This window comes from Macrotis lagotis, chromosome 4, assembly GCF_037893015.1.
Source record: "Macrotis lagotis isolate mMagLag1 chromosome 4, bilby.v1.9.chrom.fasta, whole genome shotgun sequence".
NCBI lineage: Eukaryota > Metazoa > Chordata > Mammalia > Peramelemorphia > Peramelidae > Macrotis > Macrotis lagotis.
Window position 1 is genome coordinate 28,156,051 of NC_133661.1, and position 24,175 is coordinate 28,180,225.

The window sequence follows — 24,175 nt, forward strand, 5'->3', positions numbered from 1 at the left end:
ACATAGAGATGTGGTGACTTATCCATGGTCCTACAGCTTGTAACTCTCAATGGCAAGATTTGAATTCAGGTCTTCCTCATTCTAAGACATTCTATTTACTATGTCACATACTCTCTCTTGAATAGAGTCACAACTAATATGACAGAATGGGACTTTGGCTTAGGGTGCCAAAATACAGAAGAGAAATAGTCCCTATCCCCCACAGTATAATCTAGTATCTTGTCCCAAATTTCTCTAGGATTCTAGCCCTAAGGTCTTACTATAACTTTTTCACCTCATGAATCACTTTTCCCACTATTGTGATGCAAAGACCAGGCTATCTCTTCTCCTAAAGAAGTCATATGAAAATCTGATCATATTTCTCTACAAAATTTGATATGTAAAAGAGAGAAAGAGGCTGAGACATAGAGATAGAGACAGAGACAGAGAGAGAAGGAGAGATAGAAAGAGATAGAGACAGAAACAGACAGAAAGACAGAGATACAGAGAGAAAGAGAAAAAGAGAAAGAAACAGAATGATGTAGGAGAAACAACATTGAATTTGAAATCATATGATATGTTTTTGAACTTCAATATTTACTATCAATATGACCTTAAATAAGACAATTTCCTTTTCTGCAAAGTACAGATTATTAATACTTGGGATGCTACTCCTCAGGAGGATTGTTAAACATTTTTTAAACCATAAAGCTCTATAGGAATGAAGGAGGAAGAGGAGGTGGAGGAAGAGGTAAAGGTGGTAGAATAGGAAAGAAGGGAGTGGGAGTAGTAATGCAATTAATTTAAATAGCCCTTGCCCTCAAGGAGTTTATAGTTCCAACTTCCTGATCTCCTTCAGCAGGATTCTTCTCCTCAGTCTTATTTAGGTCTACAAATACATTGCATTCCCTACAGTTAATTTTTTTTTAATCTCATTACCTAACAATGTGGACACATTATTTGTCAAAAGGTAAAATTTCTTAGAAAACTGGTCCAAAGCACACATTTATCTACTTCCTTACTATTCATACTCTGAAGAATCTGAAATGTGGGTTATCTCTTTCACCATTCAGTTGACAAGAGTTCTCTGTGGAGCCACTGAATGATTCTCTAGCATCATGGCAATACTCTTCCTGGGTTCTCACACTCTTCCTACAGATGGGAATAAGTCCTCTTTAGGGGTAATTCTTCTATCCTTCCTTCCTTTCCGAATATTCCAAAAGAATCTCTTTCTTCTTCTCCTCTCTGTTCATTTCCTTTCTTTCTCTCCTTTGCCCACTCTTCATTGTCTTTGCAAACCCTTATAGCTTCACAAATCTCACTCTTCCATAATCCTCAAGTAAGTGTCACCTGGATGATAAGCACTCCACTGGCTTCATGTCTACACAGGAGACTTCAAACTGATCTTTCCAACTTTGACTATTTTTGAACCAACAGAGCACAAAAAGTACCTCCTACCTTGGTACCTCACCAGCAAAGCAAATTCAAAAGAACTAAAATAAATTGAGCCCATCAAACTCAGTAAGGGATTCAATCTAAACCATGAACTTCTTCTTACCTCTCCTAGCCTCCTTCCTTTCTAAATTCGTCATCCTCTGTAATTGTCCTTTCCTGGTCCCCCCTTAATTGACGCTTTTAGTTTTGCTTCCTGTCTTATAAAAATAGCTAGCCTTTATATATTAAGGTTTGCATCACACTTGATACATATGATTCTAGTTGATCCGAAGGTTACTTTCTGTTTACTTTTTTGGTATATTTTTTAAGTGTTTATAAATATATTGTCTTCCTCATTTGATCATGAGCTTCTTAAGGGAAGAGGTTATTTTGTTTTATTTTTGTATCCAGCATAGTACAATAGTACAGAGTCTGACATGTAACAGGTATTTAATACTAGTCTGGCAATAGTTTAATTCTGAAACTAACTGATATTTTATTTCACTTGTTTAGTCAATGATCATTCTTCTTTGAAGTCTTGGTATTTTCACTTGATAAAGGAAAGGAGACAGTGGAAAGATTCAAAAAGTTACTAAACCTTATAGTTTCAATTCCTGTAATTTGAGGATTTAGGCACCCCATTATGATTCTGTAACCAATTATCATTGTTCTCTAGCAAGACTTCTAACCCATCTTCCTATTCCCCTCGATCCCCATCCTCTTATTCATCCTTTTATTATATCATTGTCAGACCAATTTACCTTACACATAGATTTTACACACCTCAGAACCCTTGAGTTCTAGTATCACTTGCATTAAAATAGAAATATCTTAGGCAGGGATTCAAGGCCATCCCCAATATGTTGCCATCCCACCTTGCTGCCCTTATCTCTGAACTGCATATTTTATCTGTAAGGCAAACTGGACTACTCTCATGTCTGTCTTTTGCTTCCCCCTTTTTTCTGACTTTGCATCTGCTTGTATGCTACTGTTGGAGATAAGAAGAGCTTAGTTCAAATCTTTCCTTAGATATTTATTAATCACACGATTCTGAACAAGCCATTACTTAACTCATTACTTACTCATCTACAAGATACGAATTATAATATAATAATATCACAGACCAATGGAATTATATGTATGAAAAGCTTTGCAAACCTTCAAATAGTACATAAATGCTAACTATTTTTGATTCTCAGATCTATTTCACATAGTCATACATGGTTACCTTTATACATATTTGTGAAATACCTACCTAATCTTTACAACCTCATCTCTATATTAGATAATCCATGAGCACGTGCTTGGATCTAATAATAATTGATGACCATTTTGCCTAGGAAGAAGGAAGGGAAGGAGAATTATAACTCCCTTTTGCATAGCACAGAATATGGAACATTGAATTTGGAAGTCAAAAAGTTCCCAACTCTTGAAAAGTTATCTCATCCCTTTGAGGCTCAGTTTTGACATCTAAAAATGGAGTTGACAATAACATATTTTAATGCTATTGTTGTGAGAAACAAATATGTAGGACTTTGTGAGAAATAAAAACACTATATTATTATCTATTATTAAGATTATTTACTGAATCATAAAATCATATTTTCCTAAAAATGAATATTTGAAGTAATCTAATCAATTTAGTTTACAGTTGAAAAAAATAAGGTCCAAATATATTAAGTAACTTGTGCAAAGTTACACAGGTAAAGTATCAAGGCCAGGATTTATATCCAGGTCCTCTGATTCCAAATTCATTAATCATTCTACTCCCCTGCATTATTTTCTATTATAGCTAGTTTTGGAGATAGTATATTTGTTTTTAGAGTAGAAGTTCTATGAAGGCAAGTATCTTAATTCAATTTGCATTCTTCCCCAGGACAGTACATGCTCCACAAACATATATAAAAAAGTTTTTTACCTAATTCACAAGACCCTAATCTTACAGTAAATGCTGACAAGATGAAACTACCATAATTCTGACTTTTGGAAATGATGATCTCTCACTTGCAAGCATCTTCACGCCTAGAGAGTCTTGGAAAAGTCCCATTTTGCCTTATAATCTTGCCTTGGCTTCTAACTCCAAAACCTTAAAATGGTGTGAAAGCTGTAACCAAGAGCATATTAAAGATTACCATACATACTGAGTCAGCCCCAGGACAATTTCATCTCATATTTTCACCAAGCATCAATTTTGCTCCCCCCTCCTATCCCTTGCAAAAGAAGGAGACCATATAGTAACCAGGATTTTCAGGCTATCGATTCAGAAATGTTGAAACACAAGTAAAATCTACTGTATTTTTATTCCTGAAGGTATAAAGGTGCTAAGGGTACTAGAAATATTAAAAAGAACTGGTAAGGAGGAAGCCCCACTCCACTGAAAATCTAAGCTGAAGGTTTAAACTGGCACTGTCAATGTAATCACCTATTTTTTCTTCTAACTTTCCAGATATAATGGCAAAGAAATTTTCCTACTGGGCAACATTTAATTTTACAGGCTGGTAGCCACATTTAAAATATTTTTGGATATAGTCAGGGCATTTTTTTCTTTTACATTTTCTTGGAGGATGCTGAACGAGATAAGGAAAGACAGGGGACTTAATCTCATTCCTCAGCAAAGCTAGAAACATTCAGCTAAATATGAACTGAATACTGGTCCTCAGAAGACAAATTGATGTCATTGTGTAGATGGTAGAAATGGCAGACAGATAACACTGCCAGGAGCAAGGCTAATGGAACATAGGGTGGAAAGGAAGAAATAACCATTTCAGAAAGTACTCTTGCTTCCTTTCTTGTAGAATTGCAAAATAAGAGTTGGAAGAGACCTCAGAGGGCTTCAATTCAAATCTATAGCTATACAGGAAGCTCCAATTCTTTATAGCTGAGATATGATTGACTAGTATCTGCGTAAGGGACCCCACTGAAGGGAAATCTATTGCCTGTGAAGGTAGGTCCACAACACTTTTAGACTGCTCCGATAGTTAGAGCTTATATCAAGCCTGAATTCACCCCCATTGTCTTCAACTCAGTGTTCCTAAGTCTGTCTTCCAGGGCCAAGGAAAATAAAGCTAATGCATAGTCCATATGATAGCCCTTCAAATACATAAAGTCAATTGTCATGTCAGATAGGTCATCTCTCACCTGGTTAAATACTTAATTTGGGGGGGGGGGTATTAATTAACTGTCCATTATTCCAAGGAGATACATTTTGATTTAGAAAACTTCATAAAAACATTATATATATATATATATATATATATATATATATATATATATATATATTATATTTTTATTTTGTTAAATATTTTACAATTGTATTTTGATCTATAATGAAGAGTGTTGTGGCCTATTAGGAATAAGATAGTTCAAATGTTTTTAATATGAGGTCTGTGAACCTTAAATAATAGAATAAAATTCACACAAATGTGCTTATATATATATATATGTGTGTGTACATGTAATAAATAGATGACCATATTTCACTATACTTGAGTTCTTTGTAATTTCATGTAATTTATGTTCGATATTTAATAGCAAATGGCCCAAAAATTCCATGGCACATCAAAGTCAAGAATCTCTGAACCATTGTACTTGACATTTGATACAAGGTGGGACTTAGTCCCTGAGTCTAGGGACTTATTCAAGGTCACAAAGTCATTTCTATAACATAGCACAGATTCATCATCAGGCGATAAGATACAAAGATCCTAGTTTTGGAGCAGAAAGAAATATCCAGACATATCTTTCATATTAGAGATGAAGAGGCTGAGGACCATAAAACTTTGGGTTTATGTTCCACATAGGGAACATAAGGGGGAAAGTTGCAGAGTCTGATTTCAAAGCCAGATTCCCATTCTCTCAATTCAGGGCTCTTTCACATGAGATTATTTTGTTTTTATAGTTTTAAATAATCCTAGCCCTAACAAGTCCCGAAATTATTTGAAGGAATTTTGGTGTACTGTGGTCCAATAAAATTGGAAGGCAGAAAGTGAGTGATTCAATAGTATACCAGCATCCATTAGGTCACAAAATCTGATGCCTTTTGGAGTATTCACAAAATAAAACTAATAATAATAGTAATATTGATGGCAGAGTAGGGCACTTAGGTGGCCCAGTGGATAAAGCACTCGACTTGGAATCTAAAAGATGGGAGTTCAAAACTTGTTTCAGACACAACACTTAAGAGCTATGTAATCCTGGGCCAGTGATTTAGCTCTGATTGCCAAACATTCAGGGCCATCTCCAATTGTCCTGATTCATATCTGGCCATTGGAGGAACTCCATTCCTCCAGAACTCTGGAGGAAAATGGGAGGGTGTTGACTGAGCAGAGCACCCCCTTGCTCAAATCTAATTCACATGTCTGTCATGGCATCGTCTCCCCTGAAGCCTTGATCCTCTTGGAGAATGAAGGACAATCATCCTCCTCCTCATCATCATCAATGGCAGGGTAGATATGAAGTCAGGAAGAAACAGGTTCAAGTGCAAGGAAGCCATAAGATAGCTAGTCTGTATCAGTTTGTCTGTATTAGACTCTTCCTCAAGTCTGAGACAAGGAAGTCTTACCATGTACACAATGTCATATAGTCTACATGAGTTGTCAAAAGCAATGTACCTTTTTGATGGTTATCATGTCTAAAATCTGAAAGACATACCCAAATGGGTAATGGGGTAGAATTTAGAATAAAGTTTCATATTATGAAACTATCAATTTTGGCCCACATTAGAGAGAATGAGATATTATGTGAGACTTCTGTGAGACCAGACATTTGAGCTTAGGAACTATCAACATTCCGAAAATGTGATACGGCCCAATGTTGTGATTACTCTTGGCAGATAACCAAACTTTGAAAATGAATTAATGAGCCCTAAAGTCTGATTAAAATCAAAGGTGTTATTTTCCAAAAGGTTCTTTGTGATTTATATAAGTGTGGCTTGGTTTGAATTATCCACAATACCACAAGGTATATTTTGCAGAGATAATGCAGGTTCCATATCAGAACATTTCTTAAGTGGTTTGCTATTAACACATTTTTGAGAAATGGGATAAGACCTCCAAATTGTAGGTATTGTACTTAGAAACTAAATGCAACATTTTCACATTAGTAAAGAGAAAATATGTCAGTTCTGATCATTTCAAATATGAATTTACCTTTTCCTTAGTAACCAATGCTTATTTATTAGGTAATACTTCCATGGTATGAAGTAGATAATTACAAAAAAATGTTTTTTATTTGTTTTGGGAATAAAAATTCGAAATCATTTTCACTGTGTAAGAAACACTCTAGTTGGAAGGTTGACAAGGGACAAGTTATGATCAATTTTTTTAGATCACACAAATTAATGTTTTCATTTAATACTTTGATTAGAATTCCCTTCAATAAGCAAATATTTATCGTATTTCAAGGGAACCTGTATCAGGAAAAGATTGAAATTAGTGTTCTTACAAGCTAGAAATCTAGCCCCCAAAAAAGAAGTATTATTAAAATGGCAAATAGAGAAGAATCTGTCTGAGAAACTAAACTGACAAGTTTGGAAAGTTATATGTTATGTAGAAATGGTTTCTAAGTCACTGCTTGTACAGAGTAAGCAGAATTTATTCTGGGTTTATAGAATGGGCATTTCAGGGCATAACTCACACAAAGATTAATATAAGTTTTGTGAAATTACTGAGTAGAGAAAAGATCCTCTATGCTCTAAGACTTGGCTTCTGATGGGTCTCAGCAATAAGGAATTTAAACCAAGGCTCCAATCACAAGCAGTAGGAACTGGCTGTCACACAGCAGGAACACAGACAGGTGAACTGTGGCCATCCCTCAGGCCCTGCACCTGAGGCATCTTCTCCCCAATTCCTAACCCCATTGGAAGCAATTAGCATCAACTGAGAAGGACCAGTGGCAGAGGCATTTTAGACTGGTGATCTGAGCTCCAGCCACTTGTCACCATTTAACTGAAATACATTTTTGCTATATTAGACTGAACCATTCCACAGCTGGGATAGCCAAAGTAGGGCCGAGTGATGTGGGGGATTTCCCTCCAGGAGATGTTGCTCCTACCCCTTAGTGACCTGTGGAGGGAGCTTGTGGGACTCTTTGGACTTAGGCATCTGAGTTTAGTTCAAGGCAGGCTTGTCCTCAAAGAAAGAAAACAGTCTTGATTTGTGATGGGTGGAAGGACTCAGGGTATCTGAGATCATCAATTTACTTGGGGGCAGTTGCTATTAATGAGAACTGGTTCGAAATTAGTTAATGATGTTATTGCCTAAGGCATTTTTTAACATTCTCCTACCATCACTCTCAAGGAATAATAATACAGAGGAATTAAAAAAAGAAGGTAGTATCATCAAATTGTGATTATAATGTGTTTTGTTGCAGTTTTGGTTAAAAATTATTCAAATTCAAATTCTAGTATAACATGGGGTCATTTAAGAACACCAATGGGAAAGATAGAGTCAGAGAAACAGAGAAATACAAAGATCACAGACTAAAGAAGAGGACAGAAGTCTATAAGAGACACTCTCATGTGAAGAATTGTAAACATATTTAATAGCATTTACTATTTATAAGGTGCAATGATAATCAGATACTGAATCACATATAAGTTGACTCTACTGATTTTTTCCTACCTCTCTGCCACTCCAAACTAACCCTCCTTAATTATTCTCTAGAAACTATTTCTGACTCCCCTACTTGTGTCTCTACCCTTACTTAGAAAACTTCTCAAATAGCAAACCCTCTACCACTTGGGCCCCTTCCTTTCATTTGTCAGTTCCTATAAATGAAGAAAATTAATATTAGATTATATTATTTATTGCCAATATTTTCTAAGAATCCCATCAGTTTTTCAGAACCTATTTCTCTAGGACAGAAGGTTCTTCTGAAGGTCAAAACAAGATAAAGTAATTAATTTCAGTCTCACCCCCACTCCCAGTCCTCCAATACACACACACACACACACACACACACACACACACACACACACACACACAGACACACAGACACAGAATTTCTGTTCCTTTATTAGCTTTGGAGTAGAATTCTGCTCCTGTCACCTTTAAACAGAAGCCAGACTAAGTTAGGTGTTCCCTCAGGTATATATTCTTGGGTTCTTGATTTTTTCCTTCTTCAAACTTGGTTGTAATATGGTCTACAAAGGGGAAACTAAGTCAGGGAAAATGGAGATTTTTTTTCTACAAAGATTGCTACATGCAATTGGATCCTAGCCTTTCCCCATAATAACGAAGTAATGGCAGATTTGAGAACCTATGTTCCTCATTAAAATGTCATTTATTAAAATGTCCACCAACCAAGGTTGCCTAAAATGTGTCAGGGAAGGTCCCAAAACACACCTATATTTACAGAGCTCTGAAATGTTCATGTGAAGAGACATCTATCTATGAGTAATACTCAACTAAAAAGTTGAGTAATCAAGGTCAGATCTCTGTCTTTGGAAATTTTATTGTGTCACTGACTTCCATTTCAAGGAAGGATGAATGTCATCTATGTTTGTCACTTCCTTCTTATCTGAGTTCTATGATGGTTTTTTCAGACTTTTTTCCCTCACTGGTCACTCAAAAAAATTCCTTCAACTTTTCTTTCTGACATTTTCCTTTTGCCATTACTTCTGACTTTCTAGACTTCATAATCTCTGCTTCTATGTAATCCTGTACTTTCTTTTAGTCTCTGGGTTCTCTTTACCATAGGATATGCCAGTACTCTTGTGAATTTATTTTTTTATAAATATTTTGTTTTCCAATTATATATAATAGTAGTTCCCCCTCCCCCCACAAGAAGACAATCTGATCATCTTTACATTGTTTCCATGCTATGAATTGATCAAAATTGAATGTGTTGAAGGAAAATAAAATGTATCCTTGAGGGGGAAATAAAATATTAGGGACAGGAAAATTATGTAGTACATAAGATGACTTTTTTAAAAAATTGAAGGTAATAATCTTTGGTCTTTGTTTAAATTTTCCAGGTCTTTCTCTGGATACAGATGGGATTCTCTGTCCCAGATGGTCTAAAATTGTACTTGATTGTTGCACTGAGGGAATGAGCAAGTCCATTAAGTTTGATCATCATCTCATGATGCTGTTAAAGTGTACAATGTTCTTCTGGTTCTGCTCATCTTACTCGACATCAATTAATGCAAATCCTTCCAGGCTTCCCTGAATGCCCATCCCTCCTGGTTTTTAATAGAACAATAGTGTTCCATAGCATAGATATAGAACAATTTGATCAGCCATTCCCCAATTAATGAACATGCCCTCCATTTCCAATTCTTTGTCACTACAAACAGAGCTGCTAGGAATATTTTTGTACATGTGATGTTTTTACCCCTTTTCATCATCTCCTCAGTTTACAGACTCAGTAGTGGTATTTCTGGATCAAAGGGTATGCTCAGTTTTGTTGATCTTTGGCATAATTCCAAATTGCTCTCCAGAAAGGTTGAATCAGGTCACAGTTCCACCAAAAATGCATTAGAGTCCCCGATTTCCCACATTACTTCCAATATTGATCATTGTCCTTTCCCATATTGGCCAATCTAAGAGATGTGAGGTGGTACCTCAGAGATGCTTTAATTTGCATTTCTCTAATCATTAATGATTTAGAGCAATTTTTCATATGACTATAGAGAGTTATACTTTCCTGTTCTGTGTGTAAATGCCTTTGCACATCCTATGACCACTTGTCAGTTGGGGAACAGCTTTTTTTTTAACTCAGTTCTCCATATTTTTTAGAAATGAGTCCTCTGTTAGAAACACTAGTTGTAAAAATTGTTTTGCAATTTGCTACATTTCTTTTGATCTTGGTTAGAGTGGTTTTATTTGTGCCAAAGTTTTTTAATTTAATGTAATCAAAATTATCCAGTTTGTTTTTTATGATGCTCCCTATCTCTTCCTTTGTCATAAATTACTCCCCTGTCCATAGATCTGACAGGTAAACTACTCCTTGTTCTCTTAGTTTGCTTACAATATTGTCTTTTATGACTAAATCCTGCACCCATGGTGATCTTATATTGGTGTATAAGGTGTGATGTTAGTCTAATCCAAGTTTCTGTCATACTATTTTTCAATTTTACCAATAGTTTTTTTTTTTTATTGAAGAGTGAATTGCTATCCTCCTGTGAATTTCTGATCCTACAATATTCATTGGTTGAACCTCCCTTTTCTCCCATAAATGCTTGTAATACTTGCGGTCTCCATTTTGTGAAAGTAAACAAAAAATGGCTCTCAATTTTCTTTTGGAAATGCTTCTGAAATTCTAGATTTCAAAACTATATCCCTATACCAGACAACTTCATGTTCTCCTATCCCTTTCCTCCTTCCCTACTTTCAACTTTATCAAGGATGTTGTTTTCTTTAAGGGTAGTAGATGTCTAGATTTTATATTTATAACATTATCTATTAGCACAGTACCTGAAAATAAATGATGTTTTTTTTTTCCCTTTCCCTAGTGCCTTTCCATCCTGGAAGGTTCCTTCACCCAGCAATCTCTCTTCCTCTAACTCGTCAGTTGCTCTCAGGACCTTCATATAAATGAAGCATCTAGATAAACTTTGTCTCTCCATTTTCCTTTGGTCTACATTTTTGACTCTCTGGGTTTCCTTCTCTACAATGAACCCATGAATGTTCCGTCTTAAGCCCATCCTCTACCCAGATCTTCACCTTTCTTTGGATAAGTTGTCTTCCTGGTAGTAGGTAGTACTGGTAGCACTATTAGGTAGTACTATTAGGTAGTACTATTAGGTAGTACTAGTAGGTAGCACTAGTAGGTAGTACTGGTAGTACTATTCTAGTACCTGGCAAAGAGTAAGTGTTGAAAATACTCTTGGTAACTTAAATTTACAAAGTTATTATTTCAAATTTGTTGCATTCTTATTTTATTTTAAATAAGTTTCTACACATAGACGGTGAATAAATCTATTGAAATAGCAACCTAAAGCAATACTACAGATCACATGATCACACACACACAGAGAGACAAAACATAGAGATAACGTTATATTTAATTTATTTGTATTGAACAACCTTGATGGAAGCAACTCCTCTCTACAATCCAGAGAGCTAGGACAATTGTATCAGACTGGTAATGGTCTGTTATCCCCAACCAGAGGAAGAAAGACAAAACAAAACAAAACAGACCTTAAAAAAACACCCCTAGTGAATCTGATGAAAATGTTATAAAAATGATCTCTTTTGTATCTCTTTCCCTTAATCCTAATTCCTCATGCCAAAAATTACTCATTTGTAAATATGTTTAACAAAATATGTAACCTAACAACTCCCTAATGAGGGGAGAGGGGTGCGAAGGAAGGGTGGAGGGAAATTTTGTAACTTCTTAATATGCATGTACAAATGGATGACAATAAAAATAAATTAATTAAACAATTTATTTGTATTAGTTATTTATATGTATACAGATATATCTGTATATATCTGTATACAGATATATGTCTATGTATATTAGTATTTAGGGATATATAAGAAATTAAATCCTCACCACTCATAATGAACCTTGGAATGCATATAACCTCAATGTAATATTAGAGACATAGAAAAGTAGAATCTTAAGTAAGTAAAATCTTAAAAGAGTTGGTTAACTCTCTCAATACTTCACAAATCTTGTCTCCTGAAATAGCTCTGCCTTTCTGGTCCAAATCTGAGCCCCTCCAACTTTTTGAAATTGCACCTCTCAGTCATTCAATCATTCTGCCAATCAAACATTTATTAATTCTATATGATATTCCACGGACTGTTCCTCCATGAGAAATGTGTGCCAACTTACTTTTTAATGAATTTTCATAAGACAAATAGGTTGGGAGATTTTGTTTTTTCTTAAAATAGAAGGGATAGCCATGGTTTTTTTTAAAAGATCATTTTGAGAGTTGATTAATGGTTGGACTAGAGTGGAAAGAGACTTGAGGAAGACAATTCACAGACGATTTTAATAGTTAAGGTATGACTCAAAGACTGCCTATACCAGAGTGATGGATTTGAGAGCTAATTCCATAACCCCTCATTTCTTTCCCAGTATAACATCCCTGTACTTGACTCTCTCTTCTCTTTTCCCCATTTCAACCTCTTGGTGAATCAGTTTAACTCTATAGTGCTTTCTTCTTAAGCTCCTAGGTGGTCAATGAGAGGTTGGATGATCAATTCCCTGGATTTTGCAAAGATCATTCTAGAACTGGATAGAAATTTTGGCCTAGGTTATTTCTAAGGCTACATCAATTTAAAAGTCTAGGATCAGAGCAATATGGAACTATGCTGAAAGTGTAATAAAACTGTTCATACCCTTTGACCCAGCAATTACAATTCTAGATCTATATGCAGAAAAATTGTAAAGAAATGGGAAAAGTCCTACATGTTCCAAAACAATCACAGAACCTCTTTTTTGCAGTGGCAAAGAATTGGAAATTGAGGGGATGCACATCCATAGGGGAATGGCTAAATGGATTATGGAACATGAATAGAATATTATTGTCCTATAAGAAACCATCTTAAATGGTGGGATACTAGAGAAGCATGGAATGACTTATGGGATCTGATGCTGAATGAAAGGAGTAGAACCAAGAGAACAGTGATGTACACGTCAGTATTATGAGATGAAGAACTTTGAAGCAGCTCCTCTAGACAGTCCAGAAAGCAAGGACAACTGTATTTGACTGGTTCTGGGCTATATCATCCCCAACCAGAGGAAGAAAAGCAAAACCAAACAAAACACACAGAAAAAATGCTTACAAATCTGATGAACACTTTCTAAAAATTATCTCTTATGCATCTCTTTCCCTTAATTCTAGTTCTTCATGTCAAAAATTTACTAATTTGTAAATATGTTTAATAAAATATGCAGGTAAAATGGAAACCTGACTTTTTCCTGCTGACGAGAGGGAGCGGAAAAGGAGGGTGGAGAGAAATTTTGTAACTTGGAAATATGCCTGTACAAATGGATGGAAATAAATTTTAAAATTAAAAAAGAAAAGTCTAGGATTTCTGTATGATAGAGATTATATTGGATTCCATCAAAAAGATAACCAGCAAGTAACTTAAACTTTTACTTAGTATACTGTCTGAAGTACTGAAAGGTTATTTCCCAAGTTATATAGTTATTAAGATGCAAAATACACACACACACACACACACACACACACACACACACACACACCCCTTGCCTCTAAGGCCTCCCTTTTCCCATCATATCAAGTGTTGAACTCTTGACCTAATGATCACATGCAGCCAACAAAAGTACTTCAAGCAGTCTAAATCATATTAAAATAGAATTGGGAAATATTTAGCAAAAAAATGAAACTGCAGTAAAATATAAATATTGTTAATCTGTGCTTTTCAAATTCAGCATATGTTCTTACTTTTGTTTGACTCAACTCGACCATACCTCACAGCACTGAGGTACTAACACATAAGAAGAGACAAGATTCATGTAAAGAGTGACATCTGGGGAAAAGGAGCCCTTGATATATACAATATTATGTGAAAGAAAAATGTCACATATCAAGATACTAATAAAGATGACAGATTGCAGATTTCACTATGTGAGGAAGACGAGTGAAGGAAGATGAGACTGTGCCTAATTAGGATCTGAAGGACTCAAAATGCCAACTTTATATCCTTTCCTGATAACAGAAATGAAAGGAAGGGGCTAATATATTAAGAGAAGAGGATTATGGACCAGATATGTAGATGGTTGGACATAATCAAAAATCACATATAACACCTGCATTTACCTCTTCTTTTGGTTTCCATGGAGGTTTCCTTATTTTGGGGGAAAAAGATTTTAAGACACAGGCGATGAGAAAAATGTGTAACGACCATTGTGGCTTGCTCCTTCCATCAAAGGACCAGAAGAAGGACAAAACCATGATCAGACTTATTTCTCCCCTAACTAATATCATAGTTCATCTAGATCAGTTCCATACATGAGAATTTAATTTTTATATGTTCCTCTTAATTAACATCAAGGCCAGACTACAAGTTAATCATTCATTCTCAACTCCTCCATTGCATCAATTAATTAGATATAGTACTTTTCTGCCAAGTGTAAGACATTCTCAACAGAGCAGAAAGGGGAGGAGGAGGAAAACAAGAAAAAATATGATTTGTGGGTTGAGGATTTAAATCTTAAAGTTCAAACTTCAAAAAAAAAAAACAAGGATCAATAAAGATCATCAACCCAGTAATATCATATTAATTAGGAAATCAACCGATTATATTTGATAATGTTACAAGAAATGTAAGTGTTGGCAAATAAAACATTTCAATTTGGTGATTCATAAAAGTCATATTGATAGAGTTATATATAATATATAACGGAGGGGGAAGAGTTTCTTATGGTTTGAAAAACTTTCTGAAGTTTCTAAGGGAAGTTTTAATGATGAGGAACTTTTGAAAGTGAGGATGATAACTAATCCTGAGCTTTAGAAAAACAACAAATCTGCTAGAGTAGTTACAGATTTTCAAATGGGAGCTTGCTGATTAATTTTATTTTGAAAGCATGGAAAGATATAGATTCCACCCAAGTTGTTACCTGGATTCTGAATCTTAAGCCACTCCATAGTATTTGTCACACTAACTAATTCCCTCTACCCCAATGATACAAATGACAAAATTCAGACCTGATAAAGGGAAATGGCTTTCAGTCCAAACAATTAGGTCATAGTCAGGGTAGGCCTAAATTCTAGGCCTCCTATTTTGTTCTTGAATATTCTTCCCTCTTGAACTATTTAGAGACTGTCAAAGAAAAAGGAAGCTTCACTGGAAAAGCCAGCCAGCATGTATAACAATAGCCAAGAAAGCTATAGTACCCAAATGTTGGATGAAGAGGGGTGACTAGAGAACCAAGAAAGGGCCAAATGAGCCTGTTGCCTTTGGCCTTGATTGGCCCTCAACTCAACTTCTGGGTTCAGTTCTCTATGGGTGATTTGCATAATGATAATCAGGATAGCGAAGGGCCATAACTTCATGCCAATGAGGGTCTGCTAAAGGCACTGCAGAGCCTAGCTTGGAAAAGAGAAGAATGGCAGGATGTTGGGAAGATTGCCATCCTCCTTAGTGCCTCCTTAGCTAACCTTCTGTGGGTTAGCTCTAATCTGCCTTACTTGCAAAAATCTTTTCAAACTGGGAACCTTCTTGAGAAAAGATACTATTTTTGCCTTGCTTTATATGCTCAATCCTAATCAAAGTGTTAGACTCTTAGTAAGCACCAAATGGATGCTTTTTGACTTCACTTTCTCTTCATGATCCCAGAGGGGAGAATTAGAAATTATATATTAAAAATTGCAGAGGGAAATTTGATTTGATTGACAGAATATAACTACCTCTCAATTAGAAGTATTCCAAAATCACAGCCTCCCTTGGCCTCAGTTTAGCCAATTGTCAAGTTAAAGGATTGGACTAAATGTCCTCTAAGGTCCCTTGAAACCGCAAAGCTATTATCATTGATATTGCATAGAAGTCAATACATCCTATCAAGGAGTCAATATATTCTTATTTCTATAAATACATTACATCTCATGATCTGGAGAGGCCACTGTATTCTAAGTGTGTCACCTATATCAGCATAGGCTGCAGAAGACTTTTCTTTGGTTATTGGATAAATATTTACAAGAACGTTGAGTCAGGAAAATCAACCAAAATCAAAAAGCAAGACTTACCAGTGTTGGTGAGGTAGCCAGTGTTCCTCAGCACCCCTTCAGTGTAAGCCCCAGGCTCATAGCTGTCCATTTCTCCCATAACAATGTGGGCAACTCTTGCAGCCCGTCCTTTGATCGCACCAGCTGCACGGTCTAGATTATCCATATCCTGGTCTCTTAGGGCTATGATACACTTGTTGACATCCTCCAGAATGTGACTCTCTGTGAGCACAAAGGAAACAAGTGGGAGTCAGAGGAGGCATTTTTACAACTAAATTGCACAAGCTTGAAGAGATCTAGCATTTAGACAATATTTATAAATTGCTTTATATATGTTATCTCTTTTGATCTCGATTACAAGTTGAGAAAATTCAATGAGAGAGAGAGAGAGAGAGAGAGAGAAAGAGAGAGAACAAGAACTGCCAATAAATGTAGGTCTTTTCCCCTCCCCTCACTGCTAGAGGAAAATGTTTTTATTATAACCCTCTTTCAATCTTCTTATAGTTTATCTGTACTGTTTTGAATAGATTGTAAATGTATCTGAGTATTATTTTTGCATTTTTTCATTAGTTACTTGCTTGCCATCTTTTTCATAAAATTATAATAAAACATTCCCTTACCTTTCCCCTCAAAAGCTAGATATAGTATCAGTTCATTAAGGGAAAAATGATGATACAAATCACTAAATTTTTACTTTAAAAAAGGGAAAAGATTAAATGTTTCCTAGGATTCTGTTTAATACTCCTCCTTCTGAATAAATAAAAACTATAATAAGGCATATTTATTTAATATTCAATTCGAGTGGACATATATGATTTTCAATGAAGAAATCTCCTGGAATGGGAAGTTCTTCTTCCATTACATGTTTTATCAGGTCTGTGAACTAGTGGATATGTCTTAGGGAATAAGTAAAATACAAAGATGTTAAGTGACTAAGTATACAATTAAGAATATAATATGGAAAACCAAAGGAAATTCAGAAGGTGACAAAGTGGACATATTTTATTTTCATTTAAAATTATGTATATGTACGTTTAAATAACAATTGAAAGTTGTTTTAGTGGAATGGTTTTCTTGTTTCAATTGTATATTTCAAGTAACTGATAGGAAAATTCACAATATAAAAACATTTAAAAATATGATTCTCATAAAACAATGAACAATGTACATGTGACTTACAAGGTAATATCAATATGGAAATGAAATTATCATGTTGATAATTTGTGCAGCTCATAAAGTTTATGTGGAATAGCAGGTACCCACTGGATTCCCCAAAGCAGTTACTTATTAATTTGGGGAAAATTATTTCAGATTTATTCTTGTTTTTAATAGCATAATAGAAAAAATATTTTTCATCATGTGGTCACAAAACCCTTTTCTAGCCCTATTTCATATCACTCCCATTCCAACATTCTACATCCCAGTCAGCCATCACACCTAGGAATTCACTAGTCATAATATGGATGCTACTTCCTACCAGAGAGAACCCCTAAGAGTTTAGTGTGCAATGAATCCCTAGGAAAAATGTAAAGAAAAGTCATTGTGTTCACACAGGTCTAGAATATATGTGTTCCCCAGTCCCTTAGATTCCCTAAGGTTCTTTTCAAGGGTACATTCAAATATCATTTCTCACTCAGTTTTTCATCACTGTGCCTCCCTCTATTCTACAGAGATTTCCCTCCTGAAATTACCACACCCCAAGAAATTAGCAGCTCTGTGAAGACAGGAAATGATTTGTTCTTGTCTCTCTGCCCAGGATATACCCAATGATATTCATAGTGGAGCTGGTCCTCCGCCCAATTTCATGCAACAGTTTTTCTTAGTAATATCCTAATAGTGATTGCTATAGTCTCTCCCACTCACCCATTTTGGTCTTAAAAAAAAATCCCTTAAAGTTTTCTTTTTTGCTAATTTACCCTGAGAACTAAATATGTTCATTATAGATCTATGAAATAGAGATAGAACCCACAGAAGTGTTCTGGAAAGATCCTTACTTTGGAAAAAAGTGAGTTTAAGTCTCAACTCTGTTCTTCTCTAATGGGTGACCCTGCTTAACCTCTCCATAATTGTATGTGTTCATCTGAAAAATGGGTTTAAGTCTATCTGAACTACATATACTGAAGAGGCAAGGATCAAGAGAGGGACTGGGTGGTAGATAACATAGAAGCACTAAATGTACATCAGTTATTCTCATTACATTTCAATTTTCCTCAGAGCTGACATCTTCTCTTCAGTGAGTGACTTGTCAATGTATATTTCTGTTTCTTAAAACTAAAGTCTACCACAATAATCTTGCATCAATGCATTTCCCTTGGATCCTTAAACAAAAATAGGGATGCATTGTCTATTTAAATAACATCTGAAATTCATCTTCCAAAGAAACAGATTAGGGAACCATGTCTGGGCCTTCAGAAGACTGACTTGGGGATTTCTCATTTTGCTTTTATCCACTAAGATTATCAGCCAAAATATTAACTGAATTTTTTAATTCTCTAGATCTGATATTCTATTGATGATCAGTATGTCATCAATTTCCAAGAACATTTTGTTGAATTTTTAAAATTTATTTTCATCCATATGCACATGTATATTTTTAAATTACAAAATTTCATTCCACCCTCCCTTTCCACCCCCTTCTGCTCAGCGGGGAACAGTCAGGCTAACATTGTACATGCAAATTTTGATAAATATATTTGCAAACTAGTAATTTTTGATATGAGGAATTAGAATTAAGGGAAATAGATACATAAGAGATGATTTTTATAAAGTATTCATCAGATTTGAAGGGCCGTTTTTTGTGTTTGTTTTGTTTTGTTTTTCTTCCTCTGGATGGGGATAATATAGTCTATAACCAGTCAGATACAGTTGCCCTAGCTCTCTGGACTGTCAAGAGCAGCTGTTTCCATCTCATAATATTGTTGATGAGTACATTATTTTCTTGGTTCTACTCCCTTTGCTTAGCATCAAACCCTGTATGTCATTCCTTGCTTCTCTAGAGTCCGACCATTTATGGTTTCTTATAGAACAATAGTATTCTGTAGTATTCATGTACCATAACTTGTTTAGCCATTCCCCAATTGATGGGCATCACCTGAATTTCCAATTCTTTGACACTACAAAAAGAGCTACTATGAATATTTTGAAACACGTAGGACTTTTCCCTTTTTAAATAATTTCTTCTGGATATAGACCAAGAATTGGAATCTCTTTAATCAAACAACATGAACAGTTTTATTGCTCTTTGGGCATAATTCCATACTGCTCTTCAGAAAGGTTGGATCTATTCACAACTCCACTCCCATGCAGCAATGTCCAAATCCTCCCACAACCTCACCAATATTGATCATTTTCCCTTTTTCTCATCTTGGCTAATCAAACAGGTTTGAGGTGATGCCTCATTGTGGTTTTCATTTGCATTTCTCTAATCAATAATGAATGGGAGCATTTTTTCATATAATTATATATAACTTTACTTTCTTTATTTGAAAACAGTCTGTTCATATTCTTTGAACATTTATCAATTGGGGAATGACTCGTGATCTTATAAATTTGATTCACCGTGAAGCGCTTTTACTCCTCAAATCTCTCAACCTGTTTTTTTTTTCTTTTTGGGCATGAAGTAAAATGCATGAGATTACAAAGGAAATGAAATAGGAAAGGAAAGGAAATGAGATTTTCTTGAAATGCAGAAGTCAGAAGAAAAAAATATCATGGACTATTGGCTAAAATCTCCCTTGCATGAAGAAGTTGAATGAAAAATGAGTTATATAATGGAAGCTTACAATTACAGTTACAATAAAAATCTGTAAGTCTCATTTTACAAAAGCTGGAAGGAAACTAAGGAGGCATCAATTCCCACCAGTATTTAGAAGCAATCCCCCTAATCAACACTCCCCATAAGGGGTTTTGTAGAATTCCCTTGAAAAAATCTGCATGGGGAGAAGCCTCTTCACTTCTTTGGTGAGTCAATCCATTTTCAGTCTATATGATTCAATATAAAAAAGATACATGAAGCACCTACAATAAAAGACTACTATGTTTGATGTTTGTTAGGAAGCTTTTCATAACTTTAAGCCTAATTGCCTTCTGTCCCCCTCCTTCCTACATTGGTCTGGCAGCACCAATCAGAATGCATTTAATATTCCTTATTTACAAGTGACAACCCTTCAAATATTTTAAGACAATTAACATATCTTGAGGATTAACTGCAAATCCAACTACAGCAGCTTCAAAACAGATTTTTTTCTGAGCAATTTTTCTTCCTATGAATTATGCAAAGATGATACAAATCATGTTTGTTCACACTGAATGTTTGGCTCTCTTCCCTTAGGGATAATATAGTTTACAAACTGCAGTGTGTTATTTTAAGTTCTGCATTTCCTATATTACCTCCAAAATATAGTTGGTGTGTTTTGTTCATAGCATGTATATGCACTACATATATATATGCATATATATATGTGTATATATATATATATATATGTATATATATATATATCCTCTGAGTGTAAGTCTCATAAGAACATGGAATGTTTCACATTTTCTTTGGACCAGCAATGTCCTTTACATAGAATGTTCTTCATAAAACTTTACTGAATTGAATTAAAAGAAAGCAAAGAACTAACACTATCAACATTCCTGTCTATTTCTGTAGTCTAGTGTCAAGGGAAAATGTCTGCTGTTTGTATATGGCTGGTATGTTCAAATGTTATAAATAATGTTGGGAAAGGCAGATTTCCTTAAAAAAATGAATCATACCATAGATTCACAAATAAAATTCAAAGAAACCTGAGTAGAATGAATTTAAAGAGCTAGATAGTTAGAAGCCTGGGAATCAGAGGTAAATATTTTGGTGAATATTGGAATAAGTCCAAGAGAATGTATAGAATTCCTGGTGTTAAATAAATATGTGAAAACACTGAGGCATATTTCACAAAGTCTTAGTTGTGTTAATAATTTCACAGACTCTGAGCACTGGAAAAGATTTCAATGGTCATTAAACAACAAAAATAGATAAAATTTACATGTCAAATTAAGGTTTACAAGGAGCTTTAAGCTATTTTTACTAAGTCATTTGATCTTCTCAATAATCTAAAGCAAATGCCATTTATCATCCCCAGTTTATAAGCACAGAAATGGAAGGCTAGAGAGAAAGCATCTTGCTCAAATAACATAGTAAGAATCAGGTCTCTCTGACTCAAAGTCCCACACTCAGGACCAGAAATGTAAATACCTAGACCTACTCACATCAAAGAAGGATCACCATTAAGAAATTTCTAGCAAAAGGTCATTTAACCATTACTTGAAAATCTCTAAGTAAAGACTAGATTTCTTATGGGCTTGGATATTTTGTTATAAGCTAAAAGTAATGACTTACTAAAAGATTTACAAAGTGTCAGAAAAGGGTATGGAAGGAGATTTCTGGAGATGGAGCCAAGATGGTGGCATAAAGCTAGGAAAATCCCAGTGCTTTTCTCTCTTTTTTGTAACCTTTTTTTCCCTTATAAAATTTTTATTAAGTTTATTTATTTTGCATGTATATTTTTAAGTTACAAAATTTCCCTCCACCCTCCCTTCCCATCCACTCCTTCCCCTCAGCAGCTAACAGTAAGGTTAGCTTTGTACATATATATTTTGATAAATATGTTTACAGATTAGTCATTTTAGGCATGAAAAATTAGGATTAAGGGGAAAAGATACATAAGAGATAATTTTTATAAAGTGTTCATCAAATTCTGAAGGGTTGCGTTTTGTTTCTCTCTCTCTCTCTCTCTCTCTCTCTCTCTCTCTCTGTGTGTGTGTGTGTGTGTGTGTGTGTGTGTGTTGTTTTGCTTTGTTTTTCTTCCCCTGGTTGAAAATAATATAGTCTATAGCCAGTCAGATACATTTTTCCTAGATCTTTGGACTGTTGAGAGGAGCTGTCCCAAGAGAATCGCAACCTTCCTGAATTAAAGAAAATTATCACAGGACTTCTACTCCCCCCCAAAAAAACCCTTTAAATGAAGTCTCTAAATAGACCCCTTCCCTATAGTGACAGAATCCACAAAAAAGGCAGTATTAAACAAGCTCTCAACTCAACATGGAGGAACTTCAGAAAAGGTCTGTCTCATATGGGTAAAAGGGAGATATTAGCCCATCTTATGGAGGAGATGCTAAAGTACAGAGCAACTTAGGTCTGGACTCAGGAAGTCAGTGGTGCTATAGACCAACATTCAAGGTCCCAACCGCAGCTGGGGACTCCTTTGAGTCCCAAGGAATGCTGGTGTAGCAGGCAGGACTAGGTTGGGCTACTCTCACTCAGGAACAACCCACTAACCCTCAAACACCTTAGGCAAGGTTGTTCATTTCACAATGTTGTTGTTGATGTGTACATTGTTCTCTTGGTTCTACTGCCTGTACTCAGCATCAGGTCCTGTAAGTCATTCCATACTTCTCTATTCCATACTTAGACCATTTATGGTTTCTTATAGAACAATAGTATTCCCTAGTATTCATATGATATTCCATAACTTGTTTAGCCATTCCCCAACTCATAGATATCACCTCAATTTCCAATTATTTGCCACTACAAAAAAGAGCTGCTATGAGTATTTTGAAATATGTAGGACTTTTCCATTTTTTAAAAATAATTTCTTCTGGATATAGACCTAGAATTGCAATTGCTGGGTCAAAGGGTATGAACAGTTTTTACTGCTCTTTGGACATAGTTTCATATTGCTTTCCAGAAAGGTTGATTCAGTCACAATTCCACCAGCAATGCATTAATGCCCCAGTCTTCCTACAACCTCTCCAACATTGATCATTTTCCATTTTTCTCATCTTGGTTAATCTGATAGGTGTGATATGATATCTTATTGTTGTTGTAATTTGTTTTTCTCTAATAAAAAATGATTTGGAGCCATTTTTCCTATGATTATATATTGCTTTAATTTCTTCATTTGAATAGTTTGTTCTTATCCTCAGATTATTTATCAGTTGGGAAATGACTTGTGACCTTATAAATTTGATACAATTCTCTATATATTTTAGAAATGAGACTTGGACTTTGCCTTCTAGAATATTCACTTGTAGGTATTTTGTCACTGCTCTTATCTTCTGAGATGGTGTTTTTCCTCATTCAAGTCAGAATAGAAACTTTTTTACAGTTTGTACTTTTTAACCTCCTTTTGATAGTTAATTTCTTTTCCTAAGGAGGGCACAGCCCCAAGTTTTTTTGTGCTGGTGTCAGGGCTCTAGTCCTTGGCTTATCATTTGCGTTAGGTGTTTCAGGGCTAGTGAGTTGTTCCTGAGTTAGAGTAGCCCAACCTAGTCCTGTCTGCAACACCAGCATTCCTTGAGACTCAAACTTTGTCTTTCAAGCTGAGGTTGGGACCTTGAATGCTGGTCTACAGAATCACTGGCTTCCTGAGTCCAGACCTAAGTTGCTCTGTACTTTAGCATCTCCTCCTGGTTTTTCAGTTCTCATAACTAAGATGGACTAAAATCCCCCTCTTACCCATATGAAACAGACCTTTTCTGAAGTTCCTCCATGTTGAATTGAGAGTTTGATGCACATCGTTTTGGGTTTTTTTGTGGATTCTGTCACTATAGGGGGGTCTATTTAGAGACTTCATTTAAAGGGTTTTTTGGGGTGGTGGAAGTCCTGTGATTATTTTCTTCAATTCAGGAAGGTTGCAATTCTCTTGGGATAGTTGCAGGGAGGATACTGAGGATACTCAGAGGCTATGGATACAAATTGATCATAATGTGATAACATTTTAACTCATGATGGTTATATTTCTATTGGGATATTTGGAGACAATATACTTGAACAAATGGGGTGTGTACAAATTGATTATGATGGTAATAATGGCTCTTGGGCATTAAATTTCTATCAGGATAGTTGAAAGGAGAATACTTTCATAGAGGGTGGAGGTTCAATTCAAGTATAACATAATAAAGGCATGAAAAAGTATTTTACTGGGAAAACAAATCAGAGATATTAGAAGATGATTAACACCACAAGAAGAGGCACAAAGGACCTATTATAGTAGAGAGACTGTAGTCACTGAATTAATTTTACTCTCAACAGATATGTACAAAGAGAGAATGATATATATTCCCAATTTCGTCTAG

The 24,175-nt window shown here is 35.3% G+C and overlaps 1 protein-coding gene across 2 annotated transcripts in view; it reads right to left on the reverse strand.

Moving 5' to 3' along the window:
• The window catches only part of LOC141520652 (catenin alpha-3-like), a 1,797,877-nt gene that overhangs the window by 379,683 nt on the left and 1,394,019 nt on the right, over window positions 1–24,175 (reverse strand). For both annotated transcript variants that reach the window (XM_074232362.1, XM_074232363.1), the window contains exon 12: window positions 16,082–16,282. In XM_074232362.1, the coding sequence (XP_074088463.1) occupies window positions 16,082–16,282 (201 nt within the window). The remainder of the gene's footprint in view (window positions 1–16,081; window positions 16,283–24,175) is intronic.